The sequence below is a fragment of the Thamnophis sirtalis genome, unplaced genomic scaffold (assembly GCF_051295495.1).
Source record: "Thamnophis sirtalis isolate CommonGarterSnake01/CBP01778 unplaced genomic scaffold, rThaSir2_p1.2 scaffold_3, whole genome shotgun sequence".
Taxonomy (NCBI): domain Eukaryota; kingdom Metazoa; phylum Chordata; class Lepidosauria; order Squamata; family Natricidae; genus Thamnophis; species Thamnophis sirtalis.
The window spans coordinates 152,386,630-152,413,734 of NW_028261383.1; the positions used below are offsets into that span (position 1 = coordinate 152,386,630).

The window sequence follows — 27,105 nt, forward strand, 5'->3', positions numbered from 1 at the left end:
TCCCATTGCATAACACCCTATTCTGGAAGAATGGAAGAGCAGTACATTGTCCATAGATATATAGGATACTCAAGATTATAGAAGCTGCTGTTGACATGCAACATGATTCGCATATCGATTAAGGTTTATGTGAACATAGCAACATGGAAAAGTCTCCTGGGGAGATTATAATGCTCTAGAACAGAAAGAAATCATACCATGCAGCCTATTGAAAAGAACCACTTGCAACTTAAACCTATGCATGTTTACTTATAATTAATTCCCATAGAATTCCAGAGTGCAACAGCATGTATTTTATTACTCTGGTAATGTGCCCTATTAAGTCCAATACAGATATTGATTCAAAGAACCTGCATGTTTTGGACTGGGGAAGAAATGAAGGGCAGGTCAACATTTTTGACTTGCATTAACTGTTTTTAAATGTCTGAGAAATAAATCAGACATGGGGTAATTGTATCATTCAATAGTACAGTACACATTTACAGTACAGTATACATTTATCGTGTTAACTTGTAAAGCAAAAAGAGGGATCTTCCATCAATACTGCCCCACTTCACTTACATTTTTAAAGTTTTATCTACTTTGATGCTGGACCCAGAGTTAAAGCAGCAAAGAGATGAAGACTTACAATCCTTTTGCCCACTATTTCCTCCATATTACTGTTTGGTCTCAACACAGAATCTTGTTTGTTATAAGCGACTTAGAAGGGTTCCCATCTAGATCTCACACATATCCCCTTAATCCAAGGTTGTGTTTTTAAAAAGACTTTAAAATAGGAAGGGATGAGAAGTTGTGAAATCGAGTGACTGAGGTGGATATCACACAGCTTATAAAAGACTAACACAAACACAATTATGCAATATCTGTAATAGAAACAACCTGCCAACACCACTTCTGTATAGTTCTGCCAGGCCAAACTTCACTTAAGAAGCAGGATCCACTTAAGGAATCTCCCACTTTGATCCCTGAGGCTGGGGAACTGAATCTGGTTGTGTTGTAACCAAGATAAGCTTTCCCGACCTGAAATTGATAGTAACTCCCGAAGACTATTTCAAATGCGGGAAAACAATATATTATCCCGCTTTTCCTCCACTTATCTTCACAATTGTAAGATACATAAGGATTTTCTCTGCCAATCCCGCATCTCCCTGCTAACAAGCACATCTTTCTGACACCGTAGCCCAGCTCCACCAGCTACACCACCACCAAAGATGTTGAACTACAACTTTTCATAATTCGCAACCGAAACAAGGGCCGGCTTCAATCTTGGAAATTGACTGATGCCATCTAATCGTTTTCCGCTCCTGGCAACAACATCAATTTTCTCCATGATTTATCCCCAACCTGGTCTTTCAAATCTCCCAACAATACACTCATCACCATTGTAACTAATGTTTGGAAATGAACCATCTCATCCTGAGCCATGGTGGCACAGTGGTTAAAGTGCAGTACTGCAGGCTACTTCTGTTGAATGTCAGCTGCCTGCAATTTGGCAATTCAAATCCCACCAGGCCAAGGTTGACTCAGCCTTCCATCCTTCCCAGGTGGGTAAAATGAGGACCCAGATTGTTGGGGGCAATAATCTGACTCTGTAAATCACTTAGGGCTGTAAAGCACTGTGAAGCGGTATATAAATCTAAGTGGTATTGCTGTTACATTGACCCATCCCAGCTGAGGTCAGGCAAAGAAAATACAGGTGAAACTCGAAAGATTAGAATATCGTGCAAAAGTTCATTTATTTCAGTAATGCAACTTAAAAAGTGAAACTAATATATGAGATATTACATGCAAAGCAAGATAGTTCAAGCCGTGATTTGTCATAATTGTGATGATTATGGCATACAGCTCATGAAAACCCCAAATCCACCATCTCAGAAAATTAGAATATTAAATGCAATCAATAAAACAAGGATTGTACATAGAACAATATCGAACCTCTGAAAAATATAAGCATGCATATGTACTCAATACTTGGTTTGGACCCCTTTTGCAGCAATTACTGCCTCAATGTGGCGTGGCATGGAAGCTATCAGCCTGTGGCACTGCTGAGATGTTATAGAAGACTAGGAGTCTTTAATAGCGGCCTTCAGCTCTTCTGCATTGTTCGGTCTCATGTCTCTCATCTTTCTCTTGGCAATGCCCCATAGATTCTCTATGGGGTTCAGGTCAGGCAAGTTTGCTGGTCAATCAAGCACAGTAATCCCATGGTCATTGAACCAGGTTTTGGTGCTTTTGGCAATGTGGGCAGCTGGAAAATGAAGTTAGCATCTGATGAGAGCAACTTTTGCATCTCATTTGAAAACCAAGGACCCACAGTATGGAGGAAGAATGGAGAGGTCAATCAAGCACAGTATCCCACAGTCATTGAACCAGGTTTTGGTGCTTTTGGCAAAAGTTGCTCTCATCAGAAAAGAGGACTTTGGACCACTGAGCAACAAGACTTTGGACCATTGTTCTTCATTAAGACCAGGGTCAATGCAGCCGTCTACCAGGAGATTTTGGAGCACTTCATGCTTCCTTCCGCAGACGAGCTTTATGGGGATGCTGACTTCATTTTGACAGGCAACCCTGGGGATATTTGGCAGCTTGAGAGTATTCCTTACATTTTGTGGGAAGTACACCCCAAAAGGACAACACCAGAAACCTCAGAAAACAGTGCTATGAAACTCAAGCCAGCCCTTCTCCCTTTACAAAAACCAAAAAGCATCAGCTGAAAGAAAAACTCAGAGCAGCCCTGCTAACAGAGCTAACAATAGAAAAACGTAAGTAGAGCCATTAAGACATGGGTCCTCAAACTGCAGGCCCATGGGCTGCATGCAGCCCCCTATTAATCTATTAATCCAGCCCGCACAGGACCATGAGACTGCCCCACCCACCCTTCAGCTAAGTGCAGGACTTTGCTTTGCGAGCCCTGTGGGCTGGAACTGAAAGGTAAGGGCAACAATTTTGGCCTGTCGAGATGTTCTGGAGGCAGGGGAGGTGAAAAACAGGATGCACAAATGCTCCAGGACACCAAAAATTGGCCAAACCAGCCCGTTTTGGGGCAAAAAATGGCCCATTTTTTTCCTGCAAAATGTTTCTGGAGGAGGGGTGAAAAATGGGTCCACTTTTATCTCCCCCTCCAGAAGATAGAAGTAGGGGGGGGGAGAGAGGGACACACACACACACACACACACACACACACACAAAGACTTGTTGATTGTAAGCTCCTTGGGGCTGAAAAGAATTGCTACAAAACTGGGTTTCCTGAAGTGGACCACTAGACTCCTAAACAACTGAAAAAAGATATCTAGTAAAACAAAAAGTCAACCAAAAGAGCAACATGCAAACAAAAGCAACTAAAACACCCGCAGGAGTAAAACAAATTAAAGCTTAATTTGTGTGCAGTTTAATGGACTGTTAAATTGGTCAGGCCCACCTAGTCACACGACCTAGCCATGCCCACCCAGCGGTCCGGGCCCACCAACAGTCTGAAGTACCGGGAATTATATCCTGCCATTTAAGACGTTTGAAGACCCCTGCATTAAGAGAAGGAGAATCAGACTAAAAATAATTCAACAGGCAAAACCAGAACTCCCTTTTTCCTTCCCCCTGACAAGATTAACCCCCAGAATAGGAAAGACAAAGGTCCTGGGACAGGATTAACCCATTAAGGCAGGAAGAGAGGATCCAGGGCAATCACTTTAACTAGAGGCACACAAATAAAGCCATCAAGCTACAGGAGCTTCAAATGGGGAATTAAGCATAAAAGGCTCAGAGTCACACCCCAAATCTGCTTGCAAACCAGGAACGCTCAGCTGTGTCACTACTTTTCTTGCCTTCCTGAATTAAAGGATCCCTTTTCTGGAAGTTTGCTTCCATGTCTATTTCTTCTCAGCATCCGTGACTGCTTCCCTGCTAGGAAACAAACACAGGAAATTTCTTCCAACAATTTATTTTAACTTTTTAAGCAGCTTTTTAACCTGGCTTTCATTGTTTTTCATCTCTGTGCTTATACTTTTGTAAACTCCCTTATCACTTAAGTGAGGTGAGTGGTGCAGAAATTGGATAAGTAAATAGATACTACAGAATAAAGGAAATATTAAGAACCATCTATTCATAAACAGACTTTATTTTTTGTCTTTACTATTCCTACTGTTGATGACTGATAGGTGTCTATGAAGATTCTCAGTCATCCAGGTCATGGTTGTCCCAAAGGTGCTTTTTCAAGAGGGAACTGGACTTTCTGGGTTTTTTTTCCTTTGAAGACGTTTCGCTTCTCATCCAAGAAGCTTCAACCCACCACCCAGTCAAAACTGAAGAAGCTTCTTGGATGAGAAGTGAAACACCTTCAAAGAAGGGTCCAGAAGTATTTCATGAGAAGAGTGAAAGAGTACTCGCAACAAAATACCCTACACCACCAGGCTTGAAATTTTGGCCTTGGACAACCTAGAACTACGCTGCCTACAGTTGGACTTAAAGAGTAGTACACAAAATTGTCCACACAACAGATACAAACTCAAATGTAAACCTCTCCAAACTTGATTGCAGAAAATACGACTTCAGCAACAGTGGTCAATGCCTGGAATCTTGTTGTTACAGCTTCAAATCCCCATAACTTTAACCTTAGACTGTCTACTATTGACCTCACCCCATTCCTAAGAGGTCTGTAAGGGGGCGTGCATAAGCGCATCAGCGTGCCTACCGTCCCTGTCCTACTGTCCCCATTTATCCCTACCATTTCATTCATACTCGTTTTTATTCTTTTACCTATTATCTTGTAAATGATTGACAAATCAAATGAAAAAATAAATATTTAAAAACCAGGAAGTCCAGTTCCAGTTGAAAAAAGCACCTTTGGTATGACTGATGGGTGGGGTTTTTTGGGGGGGGGTGTCCTCCGTGACTTAGGAACTTCTACCAACTTTTGCTTCACCATCCGAAGTTTTAACAAGCAACCTTCCGAAGAGTCCGGAAGCATCGCCCAAAGAGCACGTGGTAAAACAGATTCTTTTAAGACCCGGAAGCTGTTCCGACGCACACCGGATGTCGGCTTCCCTTCACCTCCCTTGTCTTTTTCTTCCGCCATCTTGCGCCCGGATTGTCTCGAACGGTAAGTCTCGTCGTTTGTATCCGCCGGAATCCGCCTCTGATGCCTCCGTAAGCCGGCCGGCGGGGAGCCGCCTAAATGGGAAACGCTGAAGTGGCTCCAGAGGGGTGGGCCGAGGGCGGCGGGGCGACCCGGGACGGTTAGATTCGGCGGGGGCTCCGAATAGGCCGCTGTGGGCCATTCGCTCTGGGTTATGGGGCGTCAGGGCGGCCTTGCGGTTCAAGGGGAGAGGCTCCCTGGAGTTTGGGGGCGGAAGAATGATGTTTGGTAATGAACGCACAAGGGAGAAGAAGGCCGTCCCTTAGGAAGACTCCGGCGCTTCCAATAAAGCCGGAGAGGACGAGAGAACTTAACGTTCTTGGACAGGTCCTGGTTTGCTCAATTGTGGGCGGTGGCTGGACTGGAGACTCTGCTAAACGGGCCCTCCTCCCCCTCCATGTTTGATATAAAGAATTGAAGGGGAAGGTTGTGGTCAGAGTTGGGGTGGAGTCTTTCGCGACGCCTAGATCAGGGGTCCCCTTAACTTGGCAACTTTAAGACTTGTGGACTTCAACTCCCAGAATTCGCCAGCCAGCCACAAGTCTTAAAAGTTGCCAAGTTTGAAGACCTCTGGCCTAGATTTTCTGCATGTGGTCAAGCACAGGGAGACAGGATTTGCCAAGAGAGTGAACTCCTTGCTGTTTTCACACGAACTTTGTGCTTGGGAAACGTTCCCCTCAGAGCAAGGCACTGAGCAAGGATGGGGCAAAAAATTAGGAAGAAAGCTTGCAGGGCGATAAGTGGAATAATGGTGGTGGTGGTAGTGTCAGCACACAGGCATAAATATATTTAGTGGAAGGGAGAGAATACTAACACTTTATTTATTTTATTTTTTCTTATTTAGTTTGTCAAACATGTACAAGATGACAGGTAAAAATATAAACATGGACATGAACAAGGGAAATGAGTACAAATAAATGGGGACAGTAGGACAGGGATGGAGGGCACGCTGGTGCGCTTACGCACTGTCCCCTTGTTCAGTCCATCCTTCTGATGAAGTGGCATGTGAAAGGATGTTTGCTTGGTAAAAGGTACCTGGAAAGTACACGGTGATGGTGGTGTGATAAAATAAAAAACAAGGTGATTTACAGAACCAAGCTTTATTTAGGGAAGGGGTAGAAGTTGTGGGTGTAAAGGTTTTTCAACGTATGAGAATATCTAGTAATGAAACTTGAGGTGCATACATCTTCCACAGTTGAACTGGCATAATATACACAAGTAACTTGTGTATATTAATAATTCGACTTATTTTTGTTGTTGCTGCTGGATCATAAGCATTGACCACTTAACTGAGATAATAAGGCAGTTATAAGATTATAAAAATGAAGACCAGATCAGCATTTTTAATACTTTAAAACATTTGGCTGAATATTGAAATACAGGTAGTCCTCAACTTACAACCAAAACTGAGCCCAAAATTTATGTTGCTTAAGTCACAAATTTGTTAAGTGAGTTTTGACACAATTTTATGGCTTTTCTGATCACATTTGTTAAGTGAACCACTGCAGTTATTAAATTAGTACAAGGTTGTTAAATGAATCTGGTTTCCCCATTGATTTTGCTTGTCAGAAGGTTCCACAAAGATGCTCACATGACCCCAAGATACTGGAACTGTCATAAATGTGGATCAGTTGTCAAGCATTCAAATGTAAATCGTGTCACCATGGGGATGCTGCAATGGTCATAAGTGTGAAAATTGTCATAAGTCAGTTTTTTTCAGTACCATTGTAACTTTGGTCACTAAGCAAACTGTTGTAAGTTGAGGACTACCTGTAAATTGTCTTTTTAGGATTAATATCTTAATACAGTATCTAAAGGTCTTATGTATAAGTGGTTTGCCTGGGTATCATGACTGCAACACTTTACGACTTTATTGTAAAAAAGTATTCTACAATAGATAAGATAATAGGACAAAAATAACTTACCTTTTATTTTGTTCCTGTTCTATCAAGAAATGCCTGGAGAAGCCACAGAAACTGTCCCGGCAACGGAACAGGAGCTGCCCCAGCCTCAAGCTGAGACAGGTTAGTACTTTGGATGATTTATATACCTTTAAAATACATTCTCCATCAGCAAGGAGACCCCTAGAAGTCCTTTGTGGAGAGAGTTCCATGCTTTCTACCATGTGTTTGCCCAAAAGCCTTAAGGAAATCATCTGTTAATTTTATCCTCTTTATTTGTAGTAGTATTAAAAATAAAAGATTTACCTTATAGAGCCGTTGTATGGTTAAATAAGGATTTAGGGAAAACATTATAAATCACTAGATACATATTTGGGAGATTGTATATAATGTTTTTGGAGTGAGCAACTGCATGATTGCAAGTTGGAACTAAATGCTCTCTTTCATTGAAAGTTTGAACCAGCTTTCCTTCCACTCCCCACAAGTCCTAACTGAGTGTTAATTTGTGCTTTAATCCAGAACATTGGGAAGACGTTAGGCCCTTTAAAGTATATTATACGGACAACACTAATAACTTAGCTACTGGAATTTTTTTCTTCATATATTTATTTGTTGGTGTTATCAGATGAGATATTAGAACTGTTTTAGTATTGTAACACATGTTAGATGTTAGAAACTCGCTTAATATTTTGGCTTTTATATCAGAGTGACCTTACAGAATAATTGGGATCCTTTAAAATGATATTGCTAGTAAATGTCTGAGATTTTTTTCAGGAAAGAAAAGTGATGATAATTGTATTTTTGAACTCTAAAGAAATCAAGAACTCCCTTTCAAAAAATCTCTGGCATTTATTAAGCATGCTATACATGAGATTGGCAAAGAGTGTGCCTCATTTTGAGTGGATTAGAATTGTGAGCTATGAGCTTTTTAAAAACCCTGGTTGTGTTTTAGTGTATTTGGCTGTATTGTGTGCATACTTTTACTATATTGGATTTACTAACTTTTGAACTTTACTATCTATTATGTTTCAAGTGATATGTCTTGAGGGAATTTTGGATGCTGGATACCAAATAATTCAATTTTCATTATTTGCCACATTTCTGGCTGGAAGCTTAAAGGATACTGCATGATATATGACTTGGCTTCTATGCACACACATGCGTGGAGCTGTTGTCCATTACTGGATGGTTATTTCTTTTTTGTAAATAAGTTAATGTATTTATTAAAACACTTAAGAAACAAGAGCTACAAAAAGAGAGATGGAGACCTAGTTGATAGAGTAATATGGCAGTAATTATTAAACATAGGATTTACTATGATCATGAAACCTAAAATTCATTATTTTATTGTCCAGTGCTGAATTGTTAATATAATGGTTTCTATCCCAAAGGTGGCACATGTGATTTGAAAACTTAGGGGAACTTTGGAGTTCCATTGAGTGTTCTGTGAAGAGTGGTCTGGGCAACAGAGATGCTTTTCTTCTAGGCAGCCAGCAAGTACCTGTTTCTACTCCTACACCAGAGCAAGGGCATTCAGAAATAGATACACCTCTCCTGATTCCAGAGAGCTAGAAAGGGTTCTGATGTCACTTCCTGTGGAGGCAGTTTTCCTGATCTTGGCTTCCTCTGGAGAGTAGTCCTGCCTGCAAACTAGCATGGCTTGAACCACCATGATAACACTTTTTCCTTTTCCTTTTTTTAGTTTTCATGATTTTCACTTTCCTTTTTTGGAGACCTTAACCTAGTAGTCAGTAATCTAATGGACAGCAATGTAGCGGCTGAACATTTTGGAGCTTTCTATGAGGAGGCCAAATAAGAAGTTTAATTTCTAACTTTCCAGATCCATGCTTAATCTTTTCAAGAGAATTAAGCCAACATAATGGTGCCCAGATCTAGCTCCTTTAGGTAACAACATACTGCCCTACCTTTGTATTCATATAACATACAACATTCCTAAAGATAACCAAACATATTTAGCATGCTCCCTCCTCCCAAGAATGTCATTTCTTCCTTTCTTCATAGAGACCAACAAAACATCTGCTATAAGCTATCATTAGCCTTAGTAGCCTTAGAGATCACATGGTTGAGAAGGTTTATGTTTTTTTTCTCCATATTAATAATATCTAAAAAAAACCAGGGGAAGCAGAATATCTTGTCATATCAAATACTGCATGTTCTGGATGGAAAACATGATAGCCAGTGAGAGAGTCTTTAGAAAAAACTATGTCATAGACTTGCTAGACTTAACAGGTGGCCCATTTACACATTCCAATCTATTCATCCCACAGAACATTCCTTGGGTTTCAGCATCAGCGAATTTCTCATTTAGCCAGTCAGCTCGCATAATATACACAAAGGAGATAGCAACTGTCATAGTCCACTTCAAATCATACAGAAGACATGTTTATGAATCATGATTAGACCATCAAAAAGTCAAGAGCATATTTCAACCAGCACATGTCCTACCGCACCTGGATACCAAAGAGAGCTGATCTCCCTTGCAAAGAAGAGAAAAGAGACAATCCAACAGGTGGCCACATAATTCCTCCAAACCAGTTGCCTGGAACTTATGATTTTCAGTCTCCAGGGTTAAATAATTGCCTGTATCAATGTATTATTGAAATTTCCTTTCCCTGAAGTAAATGCTTCTTCCTTTCCAGAATCAAATAGCCCAAATATTAAGAAAAACATCTATCAATTCCACTGAAAGTGAAGACATCTCTCAGATTGTGACTCTTGGGAAAGGAAAATTTGCTCTCTGGCCAGTTTTTATTAATCAGAGACATCACTCTCAGGAGAGGAGCCTGGATTGGTTAGGAGAAATAGTTTAAGAATAGGAAACTCAAAGCTTATATCTTCTGGGACAATCTAAAAGAACTTCTGAAAAGATAGTACCACCAAAGCTGAGCAAAGCAAAGCTTATGAATAAGATAAGCTTTTGGGCTGAGCATCAGATAAATTCAACTGCTGAGGTTTAGAACTCAGGTAATAGACCTCAGCCTCAGAACGTTGAAGCAAATTATGTTGAGTTAATAGGGGATGTTCTGATAACTCCCAAAACAGCTTCATCTCATGCTCCCTATCTCAGGAATTATAGGCAGTAAACATATTTAAATGCACATGGCCCAAAAACTTGCTACCAGTGGTGGGTTACAACCGGTATGCCCCGGTACAGGCGTACCGGTGCCTGCTGGGAGCGCCAGGTACTGTTCTGGTATGGTGCTCCAGAGGGCCTGCCTGCCGTCCTTACCTGTATTTGAGCTCTTCGGGCTTCTGTGCACGGAGCGTACGGCGCCTGCGCGACGCTACGCCAAGCAGCTGAAGCGTCACAGAGCATCGCAGGTGGTAACGCGTGCGCGACCACTGCACACATTCATGTAGAGCAGTGTTTTTCAACCACTGTGCCGCGGCACACTAGTGTGCCGTGACATAGTGTAAGGTGTGCCATGGGAAAAACACCTTATATATAGTCAATATAGGCACAGAGTTAAATTTTTTTAACATTTTCTAATGGTGGTGTGCCTCATGATTTTTTTCATGAAAAAAGTGTGCCTTTGCACAAAAAAGGTTGAAAAACACTGATGTAGAGGACACCGGCCCCTGTTGCAAGGGGATCCAGAACCCACCACTGCCTGCTACATACCTTCCCCATTAACCTAGACTCCTGAGACTAGTTCAGAACTGGAGAATAGAATTATACTGAGTATGCTAATAGCACCCAACTGTGCCAGGAAACTGATACTTCAATCAAGGCAAGCTATCAATTTCTTAAAAGGAGCTTCTGGACATCACTAGACTAAATCAAGGGGGATCATCTGGTTACAATATGCCAGGAGTTTGGATTTATCTCACCAACCTAGAGATAATTACAAAATCATACTATTATAGAATCCAAATGACTTTCTACCATCTACATATATGAATTCACATGGGAAGCTTTCTACTACTGAGCCCAAAATGAAGGAAGGCTCTGCAACATCAGATTTTATTTCCAGGTCTTGCCTTTACTACATGCAGACTTCAACAAGGATAACCAAACCCTCTGCATATAGGAGTTGTTCCTTTCCTCAATTCTAGCACTGGAGAGCATTGAAGAGCTCTTTGCCAATCTCACACTAAGATATTTTAAAGGAAGTTTTTTCTGTTATCTATCTAAGAATGGCCATGATCAAACCTTCTGCTAACTCTAGAAGTACTTGCCCAGTAGTTACAGTTCATCAAAACAATCATTTGGCCAATAAATGAAAGCAGAAAATAGTTCCCAGCAGGATTATTTCCCCATCCGCACAGCCCCCAATGGATTTCTATCTCAGAAAATTCTCTGCCCCCATCATAGGAGAAAAGTGCAATAGACTTTTTTCTATGGTGGAAACAAAGTGTCTAGAACACTCAAGTATTGAGAGCAGGGGATAAATTAAGGGCAGGGGTCCCCGGGCTGTGGACCAGTATCTATCCATGGCCTGTTAGGAACTGGGCTGCACAGCTGGAGATGAGTAGCAGGCAAGCAAAACTGCACACATATGGAATGTAGGTTATCTGCTCCTTCTCCCCCCCCCAAAAATATATATATATATATATATATATATATGGAAAAATTGTCTTCCGTGAAACCAATCCCTGGTGCCAAAAGGTTGGGGTCCTGGCCAGTATGAGTAGTCTTTTATAGCAACTAGAGTTGGGATTGGCAACTTGGTTTTTAAGCAAAGCAGTTTCTAAGTAACTGACTCTGCTTATAATCTTCAGCTTTGCTTCACAGACTTGCAAAGATCAAAAATGTAAGGATTGGTTCTTAAATTTTTAATCCTCATTTTAGCTTCACTAAATGAGGCAGTTACTAAACAAGGACCCTTTGCATTCACAATCATGGACTCTTAATTAATTTGTCTCTACCATATTCCAATTGCTTCAGATTTACTTATCTAAATTTGTAAACTGGCCTGTAATTATGAGGTTGGTAAAGACCCATTTTAAACTGTCCTGATTCTGTACAGAAAAAAAAGTCATTATAAATCCAAAATGGATTTCTAGCTGATAATTCAAATCTAAAACAAGCTACTTTGGTTTTCAGTATATATTATAGTAAATAAACTTCAAGATGGAAACAATATATTATTGTTTCTGACAACACATTGATTTTTAAGTTATCCTTTACTGGCTTTTATTCTATGGTGAAGTAGTTGTATTCATGCCTGCTAATGCTCCATGGGTTCATCTAGATTGGCTTTTGATGCATCAATACTAACATTCAGCAGCTGCTGTTAACTTGAGTTCAAATGAGTGCATGTAAACATCTTGTCACAATCCGAAGAAGCCATGAAGGTAGGCATTTAATTAATTCAAATCTGCCAGCACAATGACATTAATTTGGTTAGAAAGATGATTTGATTTGTCAAATTCATTTCTAATATAAATAAAATTGACATTTTCTATAGTGGGGTGTTTTTTTTGCCTGTGCTTTTTGTCTTTTGCAACTGAGTTTAACTCCCATCTTTCTGCATGATTGGATATATTTCCACTTGAGCAGCTGGCCTCAAAAAGCATATATAGCAGCCTTGTAGGATTTCTGAATGGTTAAAACTATTGTTGTAGCTCCAGCTCCTGGGGCCCCCATGGAAACGATGAGCAAGCCAGTTGCTACCAAGAATCCTGAGATAAGAGGCAAGGATTTTCAGGCTGGGACTGCTTTAGAGTGTTCAGGTAGGTCTGAAATTAAAGCAGCAGACTAGAACTGCCACACATATATATCTGACTTAAAATGAAAGAAATGCACTGTAACATCACCAGTGTTTCTGAAATGCCAGCTCTGTTTAATCTGATGCCTTAGATTTGATTCACCCGCTTGATAAACCACAGAAATTTGAACAAACACCTGAACACTCTTTAGCTGTTCAGTACTGTATTTGATCCTTTCCTAAAGTGTTACAAATAGTCCTTGACTCGCAACCGAAGCTCGGAATTACATTCATAAGTGTGCCAGTCGTTAAATGGGTCATCACATGACTGACCCGATTTTAAAACACATTTTGCAGTAGTCATTAATGGAATCATCCTAATCATTAAAAGTGAATTCATGGTCATTAAGCAAACCCATTGTCCCCAATGGGCATTTTTGCCAGAAGCTAGAAGTAAATGCCAGTTTCTGGCCAAAAAAAGTAATAAATCATGGTCACATGATTGCAGGACACTGCCAATAGCTACGAATGCTTGGGTGGGGGGAGGGGCAGACAGCCATTGGAACTTTGAATCCAGGTCACAAGTCCTTTTTTATGTGGGAGGGGCAGGGGTCCATTGTACTTTCAAATGGTTGCTAAGCAACTCATATCCAGGACTACTAGGTTTTGCCTTCTGTCATTTCCAATAGGCATTTTATTTGGAAAGTCATAAATGAAATGTTGTATCTTAATATTTTCTAAAATATTTTAATGGTGGAAGCATCAATAAAGAATCCTTTCAAATTAATGCTAGGCTCACAGCTATGTACAGTCCTTCACAGAGAAATAATTCTACTTACTAAGATGAAGCTACAACTTTCTGATTGTATCCTTGGCTGCTTTGATACCTTGTTCCAGAACTTATTTTACTCTTTATTTTGGAATATATGTTCAATTGTCCTACGGTCATGTGTATAACTGCTGCACCAGTTTTGCTAAGATTTAATGCACAGGAATTGACATGAAGCACCTATCTTTTAATGTGACTGTTTTCTTTATTAAATGAGCTGTTAAAGAGTAGTTAAGTGCCTTTTTGCCTTCTCTCTTATATTTGCCTAATGGAAAAAATATAGGATTAAGACCAGGGGAGTTCATAGTTTGTAAAACAGCCAATTATGATGAGATTGAGGCTAATCCCTTTCATCTTGTGGATTCTGGTGTTTTTTCAGGAATATTTTGAATTAAGATATGAGCTTTAAGTGCAAGCAGCAGAAAGGCATAAACTTCAAGATGGAATAGGATTGAATTTCATAGATTTGGTTTCCATACTGATATAGTTGGACCACATGCTTAATCTAGCTTTTGCATCACTCTTTTGCTATATTTGCCTTGAATTCTGGATGCCATCCCAGTCCTGTTGTCATCCCAACTAACACTATTTGAGTTATTACTGTAGCAAAAGGTTTTGCTCAGCTGACTCATTAGTCTAGACTCTAGATAAAAGAATAAAGGACTCGAGTGTTATTTTTTTAATGAATTTGAAAGTTCTTATTATAAAACTATTTTCTCCTTTTTTTTGCCTTAGTTTGGAAAAGCCAGTCTAACGTAATATATATTGGGTTTTGTATTTGGGATTTTACACATAAGCCACCTGGAGTCACTATGAGTTGGGTAGCTATATGAGTTCTATTAATAAGTCAAATAACATAAACTAGAGGAAGATTTCAAGATACCAGAGCCCTTAGGTCACATGAGATTCCTTGTCCCATGCAATCAAACAAATACATATATATTATGTTACCTCTCTGAGTTTATGCTTCTGGCTTTTTCTAAATAATTTAACCCAAGAGACTTGCAGGTCACTAATGCAATTATTAGCTTTTCTGTTGCATGTGAATTATATAAGAACATAGGCAAGTGGCTATTGGATCACAAACAACCCTGGCTCATCTAGTCAGCAATTTGTTTTCAAAATCAACCAACTGTAGAAGGAAGCCCATAACCTCTCAGTAGATTGGCTTCAGAGGCATTTACAGCACCATCAAAGCTACTAATAGCCTTGAATCCTCCCAACTTCCATGAATTGATCCAAAGTCTTTTAACTGTGGAGGTCTTATTGGTTCTATTGATCGAGCTGAAAGAATAGAATCTTCTTGATTGTTCTAGCTCCTGTTTTATCGATGTGCTTTTAATAACTGTTGATTTTGCTCATTCAGCATCTGCCATTCCTGCTTCTTTTCCTGGTGCTGCTGAAGCACCTCCAGTCTGTTCTCAGCCTCCCATTCTAGCATCAGGTATTTGTTCTTAATCTTAGCATATGCCGTCTTCAACAGTATATTTATAGTGTTGGATTAATACAGTTACTTTAATATGGCATACAATCTGATGGGAGTGAATGGTAGTTGGTATCACTATGCTTGAAGGCCAAAACTATGTTCAAGTTCTGTCCTTAGTTTAACTAATCAAATGCCTGGGTTCATAGATTATAATGTTTTGCCTGAAATGGGGATGCTTCAGTATGCTTCATTGATACAGTATAGTTTGACTTACTTGAGGCTTCTGTAATAAACTTAATTTAAAATCACAGGCTTCCCTCCTTAAAATAGAAAACAAAAGTTTTCAAATTTCCAGTGCACCACAGTGGAGTGAATGTTTCAAGCTTAAATGTTGCAACTTGTTTCCTGAACTAGCAGCTTTACTATCTTAAAATGAAGGTGATAAGAAAAAAAGACTACTAGCAGCTGTTAAAGGGTTGAATTTATGGTAAGATTCATTTGGGCCAGAAGTGATAGCTACAATTAATCCTCACGTAATGTCCGAAATTGGGACTGACAATTTCAGCACTAAGTAATGTCGTTAAGTGAAACTTCACATGACTGTACCCAGCTTACATCTTACACAGTTCCACTGCAGTAATTAACCAAATTACCTCTGGTAATTAAGCCTGATGTCACATGACTACAACTTGCAGCCTACTGACAGTTTCTCTATTGACTTGTCAGTAAGTAAGCATGCCAGTAAGAACCACAAATGACAATACCATGACTATGGGATGCTGTGATCATTGCAGATGCCCATCAGTTTCAAAATGCTCAAGTCATGACCACATGAATGAGGATGCTTCAACGGGCATCATTTTGAGGACCGGTCATAATCTATTTTTCAAGACTATACACAAGTTTGAAGAGGTGCAGAATTAGGCTGTTGTTAATCAGTGAATACCTGAATAGCTTAGCTGTGGTATAGTAATTTCCCCAGCTATTTGGCAGCATCAAGCTGACTGGCTGATCTCAATAAAACTAAGTTGGGTGGGAAATTATGGGAAATGGCTAGATTGTGAAAGTAATATTCAAATGAAATAATTACATGGGCATGTCTCTAAAGTGACTAGGAAATGAGTTCAACTCAAAGAAGATTGTGTGTCTTCATGGGAAATGTTGACTCTTTCTGAAGTGTTATGGCTGCAAAGACAGTTTGGTTTTATTCATCAAATGTGCATGCTGCCAAACTGTAATACAGTAAAGTATAATAACATTTTACATAATAAAGAGTAATACAATACAGTACGCAAGAGTAAGCCAATGATATAATGGCTAAAAATTAATAAGTGTCCCAGAAAAGTTGCTTGGGGTGGGAGGAAAAAAATTCTCTGGCAGCAGCTCTAATATTTTCTCCCCTACAACAAGTAACAGCGCTTCCATGTGGGAGGCTTTATAGATAACTTGATTTTTCTTCCTACATGTTCTTTTTCCAATGCTGATTTACTTTTTCTCCTTTAGCAGCTGTTTCCACCTCTTCTACTTATAGCCCCCTCCACCCTTCCGCTTCGTGCCATGATGCTAACTCTCCCCTTGCTAGCCTCTGTCCCTTCACTACAACACCAGAACTGGTTACCTCTGTCTCTTTGGTACAAGCCACTCCTGATGCTGCTTTGTCTTCAGCTGACTCAGTTATGTTATCTCAGACCCTTTCTCCCATGAAACCACCAGTTATGGCTGGTGTTGCACCTGTTGACATGTCCCTACCTTTAGGGCCTCTAGCTTCTCCCCCAGCCTCAGTAACTGCCTCTGGATCTCTTACTTCTGCTCCATCAACATCTCCTATAAGCCCAGCAGGGTCAACTTCTGCAGCCTCAGTTTCTCCAATTCCATCATCTCCTGTCCCAGCTCCTTTCATTCTCCCAATTGCTCCTATGTCTCTTTCTATGGCTACAGCTCCCATCCTTGATGCAGTTCCAGCTCCTACTACTGTGGCTTCACCCTCTAGTCCAACTCCTTTCCCTCCAGATTCTGCCGGTGCTCCTGCTTTGTCACCAACACTTCCTATCCCTAACACTGCAACCCCTACTCTCGATCCAGTGGCTCCCATTTCATCCTCTCTTCCCCCTCACCAGCCTTCCATACCCATCAGTTCTATTCCATCCCTTCCTGATTCTATGACTGTTCACGGTCCCATCATTTCTCCAATGCCTGTATCGATTCCGAGACATCCTGCAGGGTCACCTACAGAATCTGCATCTCATCCTGTGACTCCTTTGGCATCTATTTCCAGTTCTGAGATCCCAGCTTCATCTCCTAAAGTTTCTGGGGCTGATCCTTTGTCTCCAGCAAAGCTTGCTCCTGCAATACCACCTGCAAAATTTACTTCTGGTCCTGAATCCAGTATCATGTCCCCAGCAAAGCCTGCTCCTACACCATTGTTACCCGAAGGTCCTCCTGGCAAACCTGTTTCTGGTTCTCTACCACCTGTGAAATTGGCATCTGGTCCTGCAGCCCCAGAGGTATGCCCTGTGTCTGGTCCACTATCTGTTTCTTCCCAGCTACAAACTCCTATTTTGACAACCGTTTCCGACTCTGTAACTACTTCTCTAGACAAAGCAGTACTGGCTTCTAAACAGGTGGCTCCTGCTAAGTCCCCTGTGAAACCTCCTCCCTCAGAACATCCTGCTGATGCTATGATCACAGCAGGTCCAATAATGAAGCCTGCTTCTGGGTCTGTAGCACCTTCTGGAACCCCAATAGGCCCTTCTAGCCCTGTACCACTTTCTTCACAGCCAGAGAGTCCCACTTCAGTTCCTATTTCTGGCTCTGCTTCACTGGGCACAGCAGTGTCTAAGCCTAAAGAACAGCGTACGGTACTTCCTTGTGTGAAACCGTCTTCCTCTTCAGAAATTTCTTCAGGTCCTATGTCCTCATCAGGCTCTGTTCTTACACCTTCGCTTCCTCCATCGCCCCCAATGAAATCTACTTCTTCAGTGCCTATTCCTGAGCCCATTTCCCCTTCTTCTGCTACAGCAGCAGGACTAATCTCTGCTCCAGGACTACCCAAAGGGCAGCCTGTGAAAACTGTTCCTAGTCCTGTGGCTCCTACAGGACCCCCTGTGGAATCTGCTCCCCTTTCAGCCCCTGTTTCTAGTCCAGCAATGCCTCCCACGGGCCCTTCGCCACCTGCTTCCAAGAGGGTCCCACCTGTTTTGGGACTAGCTCCTGCTCCTTCCATATCTGCTTCTGTAACTCCAGGGACGGCTGTTTCTCAGCCTGCAGCTGATTTTGGCCCTGTGGCTGCAGTAGAGCCTGCTCTTGTCTCACCAGCATCTGCTGTGAAGCCATTTTCAACTTCGGAACTTGCTTCTAGCTCTTTGTCTATGGCAGATTATGTTTCTAGTCCTGCAATGCCTACTGCCCATACTCCTGCACTTATTTCTGGATCCACAGCCCTTCCTCTGGCCTCTGAAGGGGTTACTCCTAGTTCATTAGCACCTGCTTCCCATCCAGCAGCAGCTTCTGAGGTACCTCCTCCTGAACATCAGGCATCACCTATAGTTGTAGCAGAGATGGCTTCAGCTCCAGTGACACCAGCCACACCTGCCCTGATAACGTCTCCTGTGGGCCCAACAATGGCAGTTTCTCACCCAGCGCCCGCACAAGTGACCGTTCCTGGAACCCCTGCTGCTTTTCCTAAACCTCTTTCCTCTCCTGACCTTGTAGCCTCTGCCGTCCCTCCTCCTGGCATTGCGCCTCTGCCTTCTGCAGTGACTCCTTCCGTTTCCCCTGCAGCAGCATTTTCTACTCCAGTAACCCTTAGTCCTGTCTCTAGCCCCAAATTGCCCCCTGTCCCCGCCTTAGACATAAGCCAGGTTTCCATTTCAACTGGGAAGGCAATGCCTTCCCAGAAAATGGCACCTTTGCCTCTTGCACCTGCTGATCCTTCTGTTTCTACTCCTCCTATTGCAAGCAGTCTCACTCAGCCGGCTTCTCCTGCACCCTCTCCTTCTACCCCCATGAAAAAGCTAGAACCTTCCTCTGTGCTTCCCAAGCCATCCCCTGTTGCACCTGCACCTGGTTTAGCACCTGAAGTGACCCCCAGCCCTATCTCTACTACCTTTGAAGACGACGAGCTGCCACCCTTGATCCCTCCAGAGGTACATGTTGAGGAGTCACCTCTGCAGCCAGTCCTGGTGGACTTCTCTCCTAAGACAGCTATGCCCCTTGCTGAGGTTCCAGCAACTGCTCCTTTACCACCTCCTCCTATCAAACAGCCTTTCCTGAAGAATAACAAGGGTATTTGCCTCTTCGGTTTGCTGTGTGCATGGATATCAAAGGCCACTCACTGAATACTAACTTAATTGTACCGGCATGGAGTGTGAATTCCCTCTGCTTTAACTGTTAGACTAGAAACACGCCATTTAGGATTTAAAATTTACTAAGTCAAAATAAACCTAGATTAAGTTGTTATAGTTGAAGTTTGTTGTGCACACTGTGATTCATGATTTATGTTTAAGAACATACACTACTAATGTGATAGTTGAATCACTGGGCATGATGTGTGTGTTTAATAGATGTGTCTGAGCTGATATCTCTGGAAGAGAACTAACCTAGAAACTGTAATCACCTCTTTGTTTTCAATGGCACACTGTCATTTCAGCCTGCTTTTTTTGTTTCTAGTGTTTTGCTTGTGGTTGCATATCTAGTAGATTTTGTTAATTACAGATGCATTTCATGGTATGTTCTGTGCTAGGAGGTGGTATTTTACCCTCATCCTTAAAGAATTTGTGGTCTAATGTTGATGTCCTCCTTCAGTTTATTGTTCAGTGTCTATATTTGCAACTGCATTTTGGATGAGTGTGTATAAATAGGAAGCTCTCTGTTAAATACTTGCATACCCTGTGTGTTAAATTCACGTGTTGTCTGTTAGAGAGTAGAAATTAGTAGTCTGGTGTTTCTGTCCAATTTTCAGTCACTTAAATGTAGTCACATGCATATGCAATTTAGGGTAAGCGTGCCAGGGTTTAGCATCACTTGGAATTAAGGTAGTATTAGTAAGACAGATGGGGACATCAGTTGTGCTTGTTCCAGAAAACCTGTGCCCTGAATATGCTTTTTTGTCAGTAATCACATTTATTCCCTTCTTGCATTGCAGTCACACAGATATTAAGGCATGTGAGCTAGCACTTCACTGAAACTTGCATCCAGAGATGGCAGTCATATAATGGTGGTGGTGTTTTGAAGTTATCTCTGAAAGATACAAATGCAAACTATTACATGCTTTAAAAGTACTTTTACTTTTTAAGTGAGTCATCATTTAGTGTTCATTTAGTCCTTGCAAACATCTTTCTTAAGTTTGATTGTTTTAAAACCTTGGGAACGCGCCATGAACTTGAGCAGACTTTCTTCATCTTGCACTCCCTTGCTCACGCTCCTTTGTTCTTTGATGCAGGATAACCAGTTTGCCAGAACAAATTTAAATCATATTTCTGAATTCTGTGTACTAAACCGGTATTCTGTGTACTAAACCCAGCTGCTTCAGAACACTGAACAGGAATTCATAATTAAAACATGGATTAGTGTAATGTTTGAATCCACTTTGAAGCAGTCTTAATTGGTGCTAGTTGTTGTTTGTCCTATGTACACATCATGCTAAACCCTAGGTCTCACAAATTGTGAAAAGGAAGGGAATCTATGCATAATGAGGAAAGGTGTTCAGATCCATAGCATATTTCTAAGCTCCAATCATGGGCCAAATTACAATATGCCAAAATGAAACGGTCATTTATTTTTTTTAAAGTACTAGTTAAATGAAACAATATCCTTACCCTGAGAATGTGATCAACACCTTGCTTGCAAGTTCCCAGGAAGAAACCTGTTCTTCCTGTGAACCTTGATTGAACAAACTCCCTGTCCTATTGCCACATAAGTTAAACCACTATTATATTACATCACTGCCATTTCGGAATTTCGTTGTCTGTAAATTTATTTTTTTCCATGTGTGTGGGAAATGTTGGGGATATGTTCTTTTACTACCAGACATTTCTGAAGTATTTTGGCTTGAAATTATTTTTTAACAATGTTTGCACAATAAAAGTTTCTTCATGAACCAAGCAGCAAAGTTCTGGGCCTGCCTGCCACTCCCAATAGAGACCAAGTTGGAAAGAAATTATGCATGTTGATTTCTGTAGGTTCTGGAACAGAATCCGACAGCGATGAATCAGTGCCAGAACTTGAAGAACAGGACTCCACGCAGGCCACCACACAGCAGGCGCAGGTGAGAAAGGGAAAGAAGAACAGCATAAACTGTATTTCATATGCTTGGGCAGGGCTGTAAAAGTAAGTATATTTCAACCTCAAAAAACTCACACAGCAATTGTGAATACATAATTTAGTTAGATAAGAGGCTGACACTTTCTACTACTTTTTAAAAATAACAAACAATATTAAAAAAAAATTGCACAGCTACCCAGTCAGCATCAGCAATATCACCGACACGTTTGGGTAATGCTTACTCATTCTACATCTCAATTCTTCCCATGTATCATTACCTATCTAGCATGGAGGTGAGAATTATGAAAAATTAGCCATGATCAGCTCAGTGGAACTTGTTTTTGTCCTGTTCCTCCCTAGCTTTCTTTGTATCCATCTTCCAACATATACAATTCAGAGGCAATGTGCAGATCTCAGGTTAAAAAAAAGTTTTGTACCCTGATTTGCAATAGTTTTTCACATTAGTGCACATTCTGATTTGTGCCATGTCACAATTTTTTATCCATGTTGTCTGTATCAGTTAGTGAAATGGTAAATATAATGGATATGTATCTAAAGTTGGTATGCTACGATTTCCAAACATGAAACTAAAGGAAGAGTATCCAGTATACGTAATATATTTTAAAAAGTGGGTGTTTTCCTTTTGAATAAATCATGCGAAGAACATTTCAGGAGTTAAAGAGATAAATTACAATGGGTGCTAACTGGGCAATTTCTTGAATTTGTTTCTGCTATATATATATTTTCCAAAATATGGAGATAAAGCTGTTACTGTTCTGGGTTTTTTCATCATGCCCTGCTTCCTTTCCCTTCCATTATCTTTTCCCCCTTTATTGGCTTTATTTAACATTTGAGTGCTGTAGTGATAAATAATATTGTAAATAAGGAACTTCCCTGCTGTGGATTGTAATGTTTGTCATCCTATCTCTGACCTCACTCAGTTTCACCCAGAACTTTTTTTTCTCTTCTGAAGAATACACAGGGAAAATTCCAAAGACTGAGGACACTATCCAATAAACTTACTTATCCACAGATCATTGTGATCTGAGTTAGTATAGAAATAACTGTTCAGTAGTTGAAGTTGTGCAAGAAGCTGTGAGTAATTAAAGAAACTGGGAGTTGTCTGGCGAAACACTGGCCCTGTATTTTAATCTGGAGGCTTTTTGGTGAAGATATGCATGTGCAGGTTCTCATGATGATCAGCATTTTTTAAAAAGTATGTGGTGTTCTTGACAGCTTGCAGCAGCAGCTGAAATAGATGAGGAACCAGTTAGCAAAGCAAAACAGAGCCGGAGTGAAAAGAAAGCACGGAAGGTAAGATCAAATTGACAGTTCCTGGTGGCTTGCTTGATTTGGCCAACAGAAACTGTTGGTGCCCCTGAATCTTTAATCATGTAAACATATACCATCTAAGGTTGTCTTGCAGTACCTGTTCTACTGCAACTATCAAAACTTCATTTTTTGTCGTTGTTGCTATTTCTACAAGTCATTTCTTATAGCACATCCTTATTTTGGAAAACCTGTTGATCAAAAGAGGACTACTGTGAAATGTACAGGGCATCAGATAAACTTTTACATTCAACTTGTCAAAAATTCCAAATGTTTGTATATCACAGAAAGGAATATATTTGAATACATCCCTGTTGGCTTCTCTTCAGGGAATCTTTTGCCCAGAGAAGTCTTATTCTAAAAACAGTCAAACTCTGAAGTGCAATCCTTGTTTTATAGAAGAAGATGAAACGGAGATAACCCATAGTTGACCGTATTACTGGCACAAAATTCTGAGTTGGGTTTTGAATGGGAGGTGCCATTTCCCTTTCAGGAAAGGATTGTGTAGGTGTTCTACATTTATCAAAAAGTAATGAGTGTGTCTTCCATTACACTGGCCATCTTATAGCCTATATGACCGCCAAATCATAGTTATTGCAATATGCTGTACATGAAGCACTTGAAAGAATAATTGGAAGCTTCGGTTTTTGAGTGCGTGTGTTCCTCAAGCTGCATTGGCTTCTGAGTACAATTCAAAGTGCAGGTAGTTGCCTTGACAGCACTTTACAACTGTGTTAATTTAGGGGACTGTTTTTCACCAATTGTTTGTACCCATCCAGTCGGGGGGAGGCATTCTTTGAGTGCCATCAGTTGAGGGGGTGTAAGCTGGCAGGATGCAGGAGAAGGGCAGGGCACCTAAACTATGGGACTTCATTCCCCCTTGACCCTGACCCTATTGGCCTTTTTTAAAACTAAAAACTTAGGTTTGGGCCCGGCCTGGACTATGATGGAGGTTGGCTCTTGGTTTTGTTAACCATTACTTTATGAAGCTCAACTGCCATGCATTTTTATATAATACATTTTAATTGTTTTTCTCTTTTTACTGTAAGCCACCCACAGCTATGAAGTGGGTGACTTCATAAATTAAATAAATAATGAAATAAAGTATTAGGAGTAATTTTGCAATGAATTAGACTTTTTTCCACATGGCAGAAGGAATTGTGAAAACCCTGCTTTAGAAAAGGGACCTTTACGATAAGTCCAGTGTTCTGATCTCACTGTGGCTCGTCTGCAATCCATTTATTAGTCTAGCTCAGGTGCTCTGTGTCAAAATCTTTTCCTCAAACAATTATGTTTTGTTTTTAAGGCAATGTCCAAGCTTGGCCTTCGTCAGGTCACAGGTGTAACCAGAGTTACTATCAGGAAATCCAAGAACATCCTCTTTGTAATTACCAAGCCAGATGTATATAAAAGTCCTGCCTCCGATACCTATATAGTCTTTGGAGAAGCAAAGGTAAGCTGAATTTAGGGAATCCCCAGCAAGGAAGTCTTTATCATTTGTTTCTGCAACTATCAGTAGATTTGCTACCAGTTAGAACTTGGGGTTAACATTCAAACAAACAAAGAACATTTGCTCTGCAGGACCTTTCTGACAACAGGTTCATGTGGATGCTTTGTTTCATGGGAAGAGTTAAAATGTGAAAGCAGAACCTATCAGTATCACTTTTTATAAAGTTCTCTATTTTGCTTTCTTTGTCAGTTATAAACTATCTGATTGTAGATGATCAAAAAAAATTCTACAAGTCATTAAGTTGGTTTTTTTTCCCCTCATCCATTTCTACCAGATTGAAGATCTCTCTCAGCAAGCACAGCTGGCTGCTGCTGAGAAATTCAAAGTGCAAGGAGAAGCTATTTCAAATATTCAGGAAAACACACAGACTCCTACTGTACAAGAAGAAAGTGAGGAGGAGGAGGTAAGGATCACTCTTAAATGTGTGAGCTGGATTTTTCAGGAAGTTTAAGACATGCGTCTAGTAGTTTATGCTAAATCATTGCCTCAAATTTTGTCTGCTGAGACATGTATGAGCCTACCTGTGAATATAAAATTACTTCCTTAGGGATAGTATCAGGCTAAAAAGATGTATCAAACTGAAATGGCAATGAGAAAAAGAACCTGTGATACTGCTTTGTATCTTATATTATGTCTACTGGCCAGCCTGTGCTGGCCTTCTCCATCTCTTGTAAATATCTAGTTTCCTTTATATTTCCAGGTCCACAGTAGGCAGGTGGTGTAATTCATTCCAGGTTTTTTTCATGGTTTTGTCATGGTAGTACTTACAGTATACATGTACCTCTATTTTTGCAACCAGGAAAGTGCCATACTGCTTGACTTTTTATCAGTTTTTAAACATTCTTTTTGAATCTTCAGATATCATTTTCAAATATTTTCTTCCATTTAAGTGGCAGGCTGAAATAAACAGCCTATTTATCAATGAATATTCTTCAATATCTTCCTTCCAGCATTTGAATGGAGTACTGTGGTTTTTTTTAAGTGCCAGCTTGTCTCTAGTTTCAGTGAATTTTTGCTAGAGGCATCCATTTGTTAACTAAATTGTGTGCCATGCATGATCCTAATAACTATAATTGTGTGCTTCAGCTTCATCCCGTGTTAGAAAAGCTGCCATTCACTGATGTCACTGCCTGATATCTTGTACACTACCAATGTGGTTGGCCTGTTCCCTGCAGTGCACATAGACAACTTATTCTCCATCATTAGTAGCAGATGCCTAGCATGGACTGGGATGGAGCAAAGCCCAGAGTAGGAAGTGCTTTGGAAATGTGAGACATAGCAGACCTATTAGTCAGCTCTAATATTTTTTTCTCTCATAATCAAGCCATGCTCTCTCTATATATGATAGTACAGGATTCATTCAGTCAGGCCAATCTGTTGCGTTTTGTTCATTAAGTTTTGGAATTCCTAGATGTGTATGATACTATATAAGCAATGAGTTTCCATTTTGCCCTTTTTCTTGATTTGTTTTCCCTGGATTTTATAACAAGCTCTCTATTTTGCTATATTTTTCACCAGACCACTTGTCATTCCGTGTTACTCATGAAATAAAAAATGAAAACATGAGTTTTTTAAGTTCACTAGAATGTCTGTAACAATCCATAAGGTTTCATTAGGCTATATTTTGTGGCATCTTAGGAGGTTCTTACAGTTACTATGGGATCCTGAGTGTTACAGAGTAATAGAGCATCTCTTTCCTGATTGACAGAAAAACCTGGCAGATGCCTTGAGAGATTATCTATCTTCTTCCTTCCAGGTTGATGAGACTGGCGTCGAGGTGAAAGACATTGAGTTAGTTATGTCCCAAGCAAATGTTTCCCGGGCAAAAGCAGTTCGTGCCCTAAAGAATAACAGTAATGATATCGTAAATGCAATTATGGTAAGTGCTTGATTGAGTGCTATATGTGACTAAGGCTGCTGTACCCCAAATTCTAGTATATATTTGGGAGAATTGACCATGGGCATTTTAAGTGGTTATTTCGGTTGATTATCCAGCTCATTACAAGAATAATGTTCTGTTTTTATTCAGTACGTTTGCTAGTGATTGTTAGAGTACAAGAGAAATGGATATCAAGATGCCATATGTTCTAAAAATTAGGTTAACTGCTGTAGATTAACCATGCAGTGAGGCAAAGAAGTGACTTAGAGGAGAAACGTCTGTTTCCAAATAGTCCAGTTAAACCTCTTTAAGCTTCTAATACAAATACAGCAATATTGTATCCTCGGGAGTTACATAAATGCCTTAGTGCTCAATGTTATATCCTAGGCAACTATTCAGGAACTAGGCACTGTATCTTTGCCTGTGCTTTGTCACAGCAACAATTGCACCCTTGCTGTTCCTTGACCTCACAGGCAGTTTTAATAATAGCCCTCAGGGTCACTTGGCTGTGCCGGGTAGCTAAACAATTTGCTTCTGTTCTACCACCTAAGGGAATAAACAAAAAGGTTGTTTCTCACTTGCTCTTTTCTGTTTCTTTCCAGGAATTAACGATGTAGCCATCCAGAAAGGACTTTTTGGTGTTACAGAGAAATGACAGCTGAATTAAAAATTTGTACTATTTCTATCAGTTAATAAAAGTGGTGGTTTAAACAGATTTTACACCTATTTGCTTTCCACAACATGTTAGAATCTTCAAATTGGAAAAAAATAGTGGCTAATGATCCTGGTTTGAATTCCTTATTTGCTGGAAAGTTTCTACTAATTCTTTGAAATTTTGCTAGAGTGCCAAAGAAATGGCTTGATGTGAATCTTTTTTTTTTAAACAGATGCAGCTGCAATCATCGAAACAGTGGTTGTATTCACAAATTTCCTGTTAATAATCTCAGTAAAAATATACTTGATAGAAAAATGTTGTCTCTGTTTCAGCAATCCCTGAAAAGATTTTGCTACAGTTTCTGTGGGTATAATAGATCTTATTTTAAGGCTTATTCATAATTTGGACTCCTTCCATTGTTTATCTTTCTTGATTAATACATACATGAAATATTGTACCTAAAATGCAAACCCATCAATGCCGTAGCTGTCACTATAGCTTCTCATTAGAAAATC

General features: G+C 40.3%; 1 protein-coding gene across 2 annotated transcripts; it reads left to right on the top strand.

The window, feature by feature from the left end:
- Positions 1–4,944: 4,944 nt before the first annotated feature.
- Positions 4,945–26,813, top strand: NACA (nascent polypeptide associated complex subunit alpha). Of its 2 annotated transcripts, none has more exons than XM_087710450.1 (10): positions 4,945–5,092; positions 7,081–7,152; positions 14,897–14,974; positions 16,460–19,240; positions 21,136–21,221; positions 22,454–22,531; positions 23,853–23,999; positions 24,331–24,459; positions 25,813–25,935; positions 26,538–26,813. In XM_087710450.1, the coding sequence occupies exons 1-10, from the start codon at positions 5,026–5,028 to the stop codon at positions 26,550–26,552; spliced, it is 3,576 nt and encodes a 1,191-aa protein (XP_087566576.1). In that variant the 5' UTR covers positions 4,945–5,025; the 3' UTR covers positions 26,553–26,813. The 2 variants fall into 2 exon arrangements, with proteins under 2 accessions (XP_087566576.1, XP_087566577.1); XM_087710451.1 differs by having other exon boundaries at positions 16,463–19,240.
- Positions 26,814–27,105: the final 292 nt, after the last annotated feature.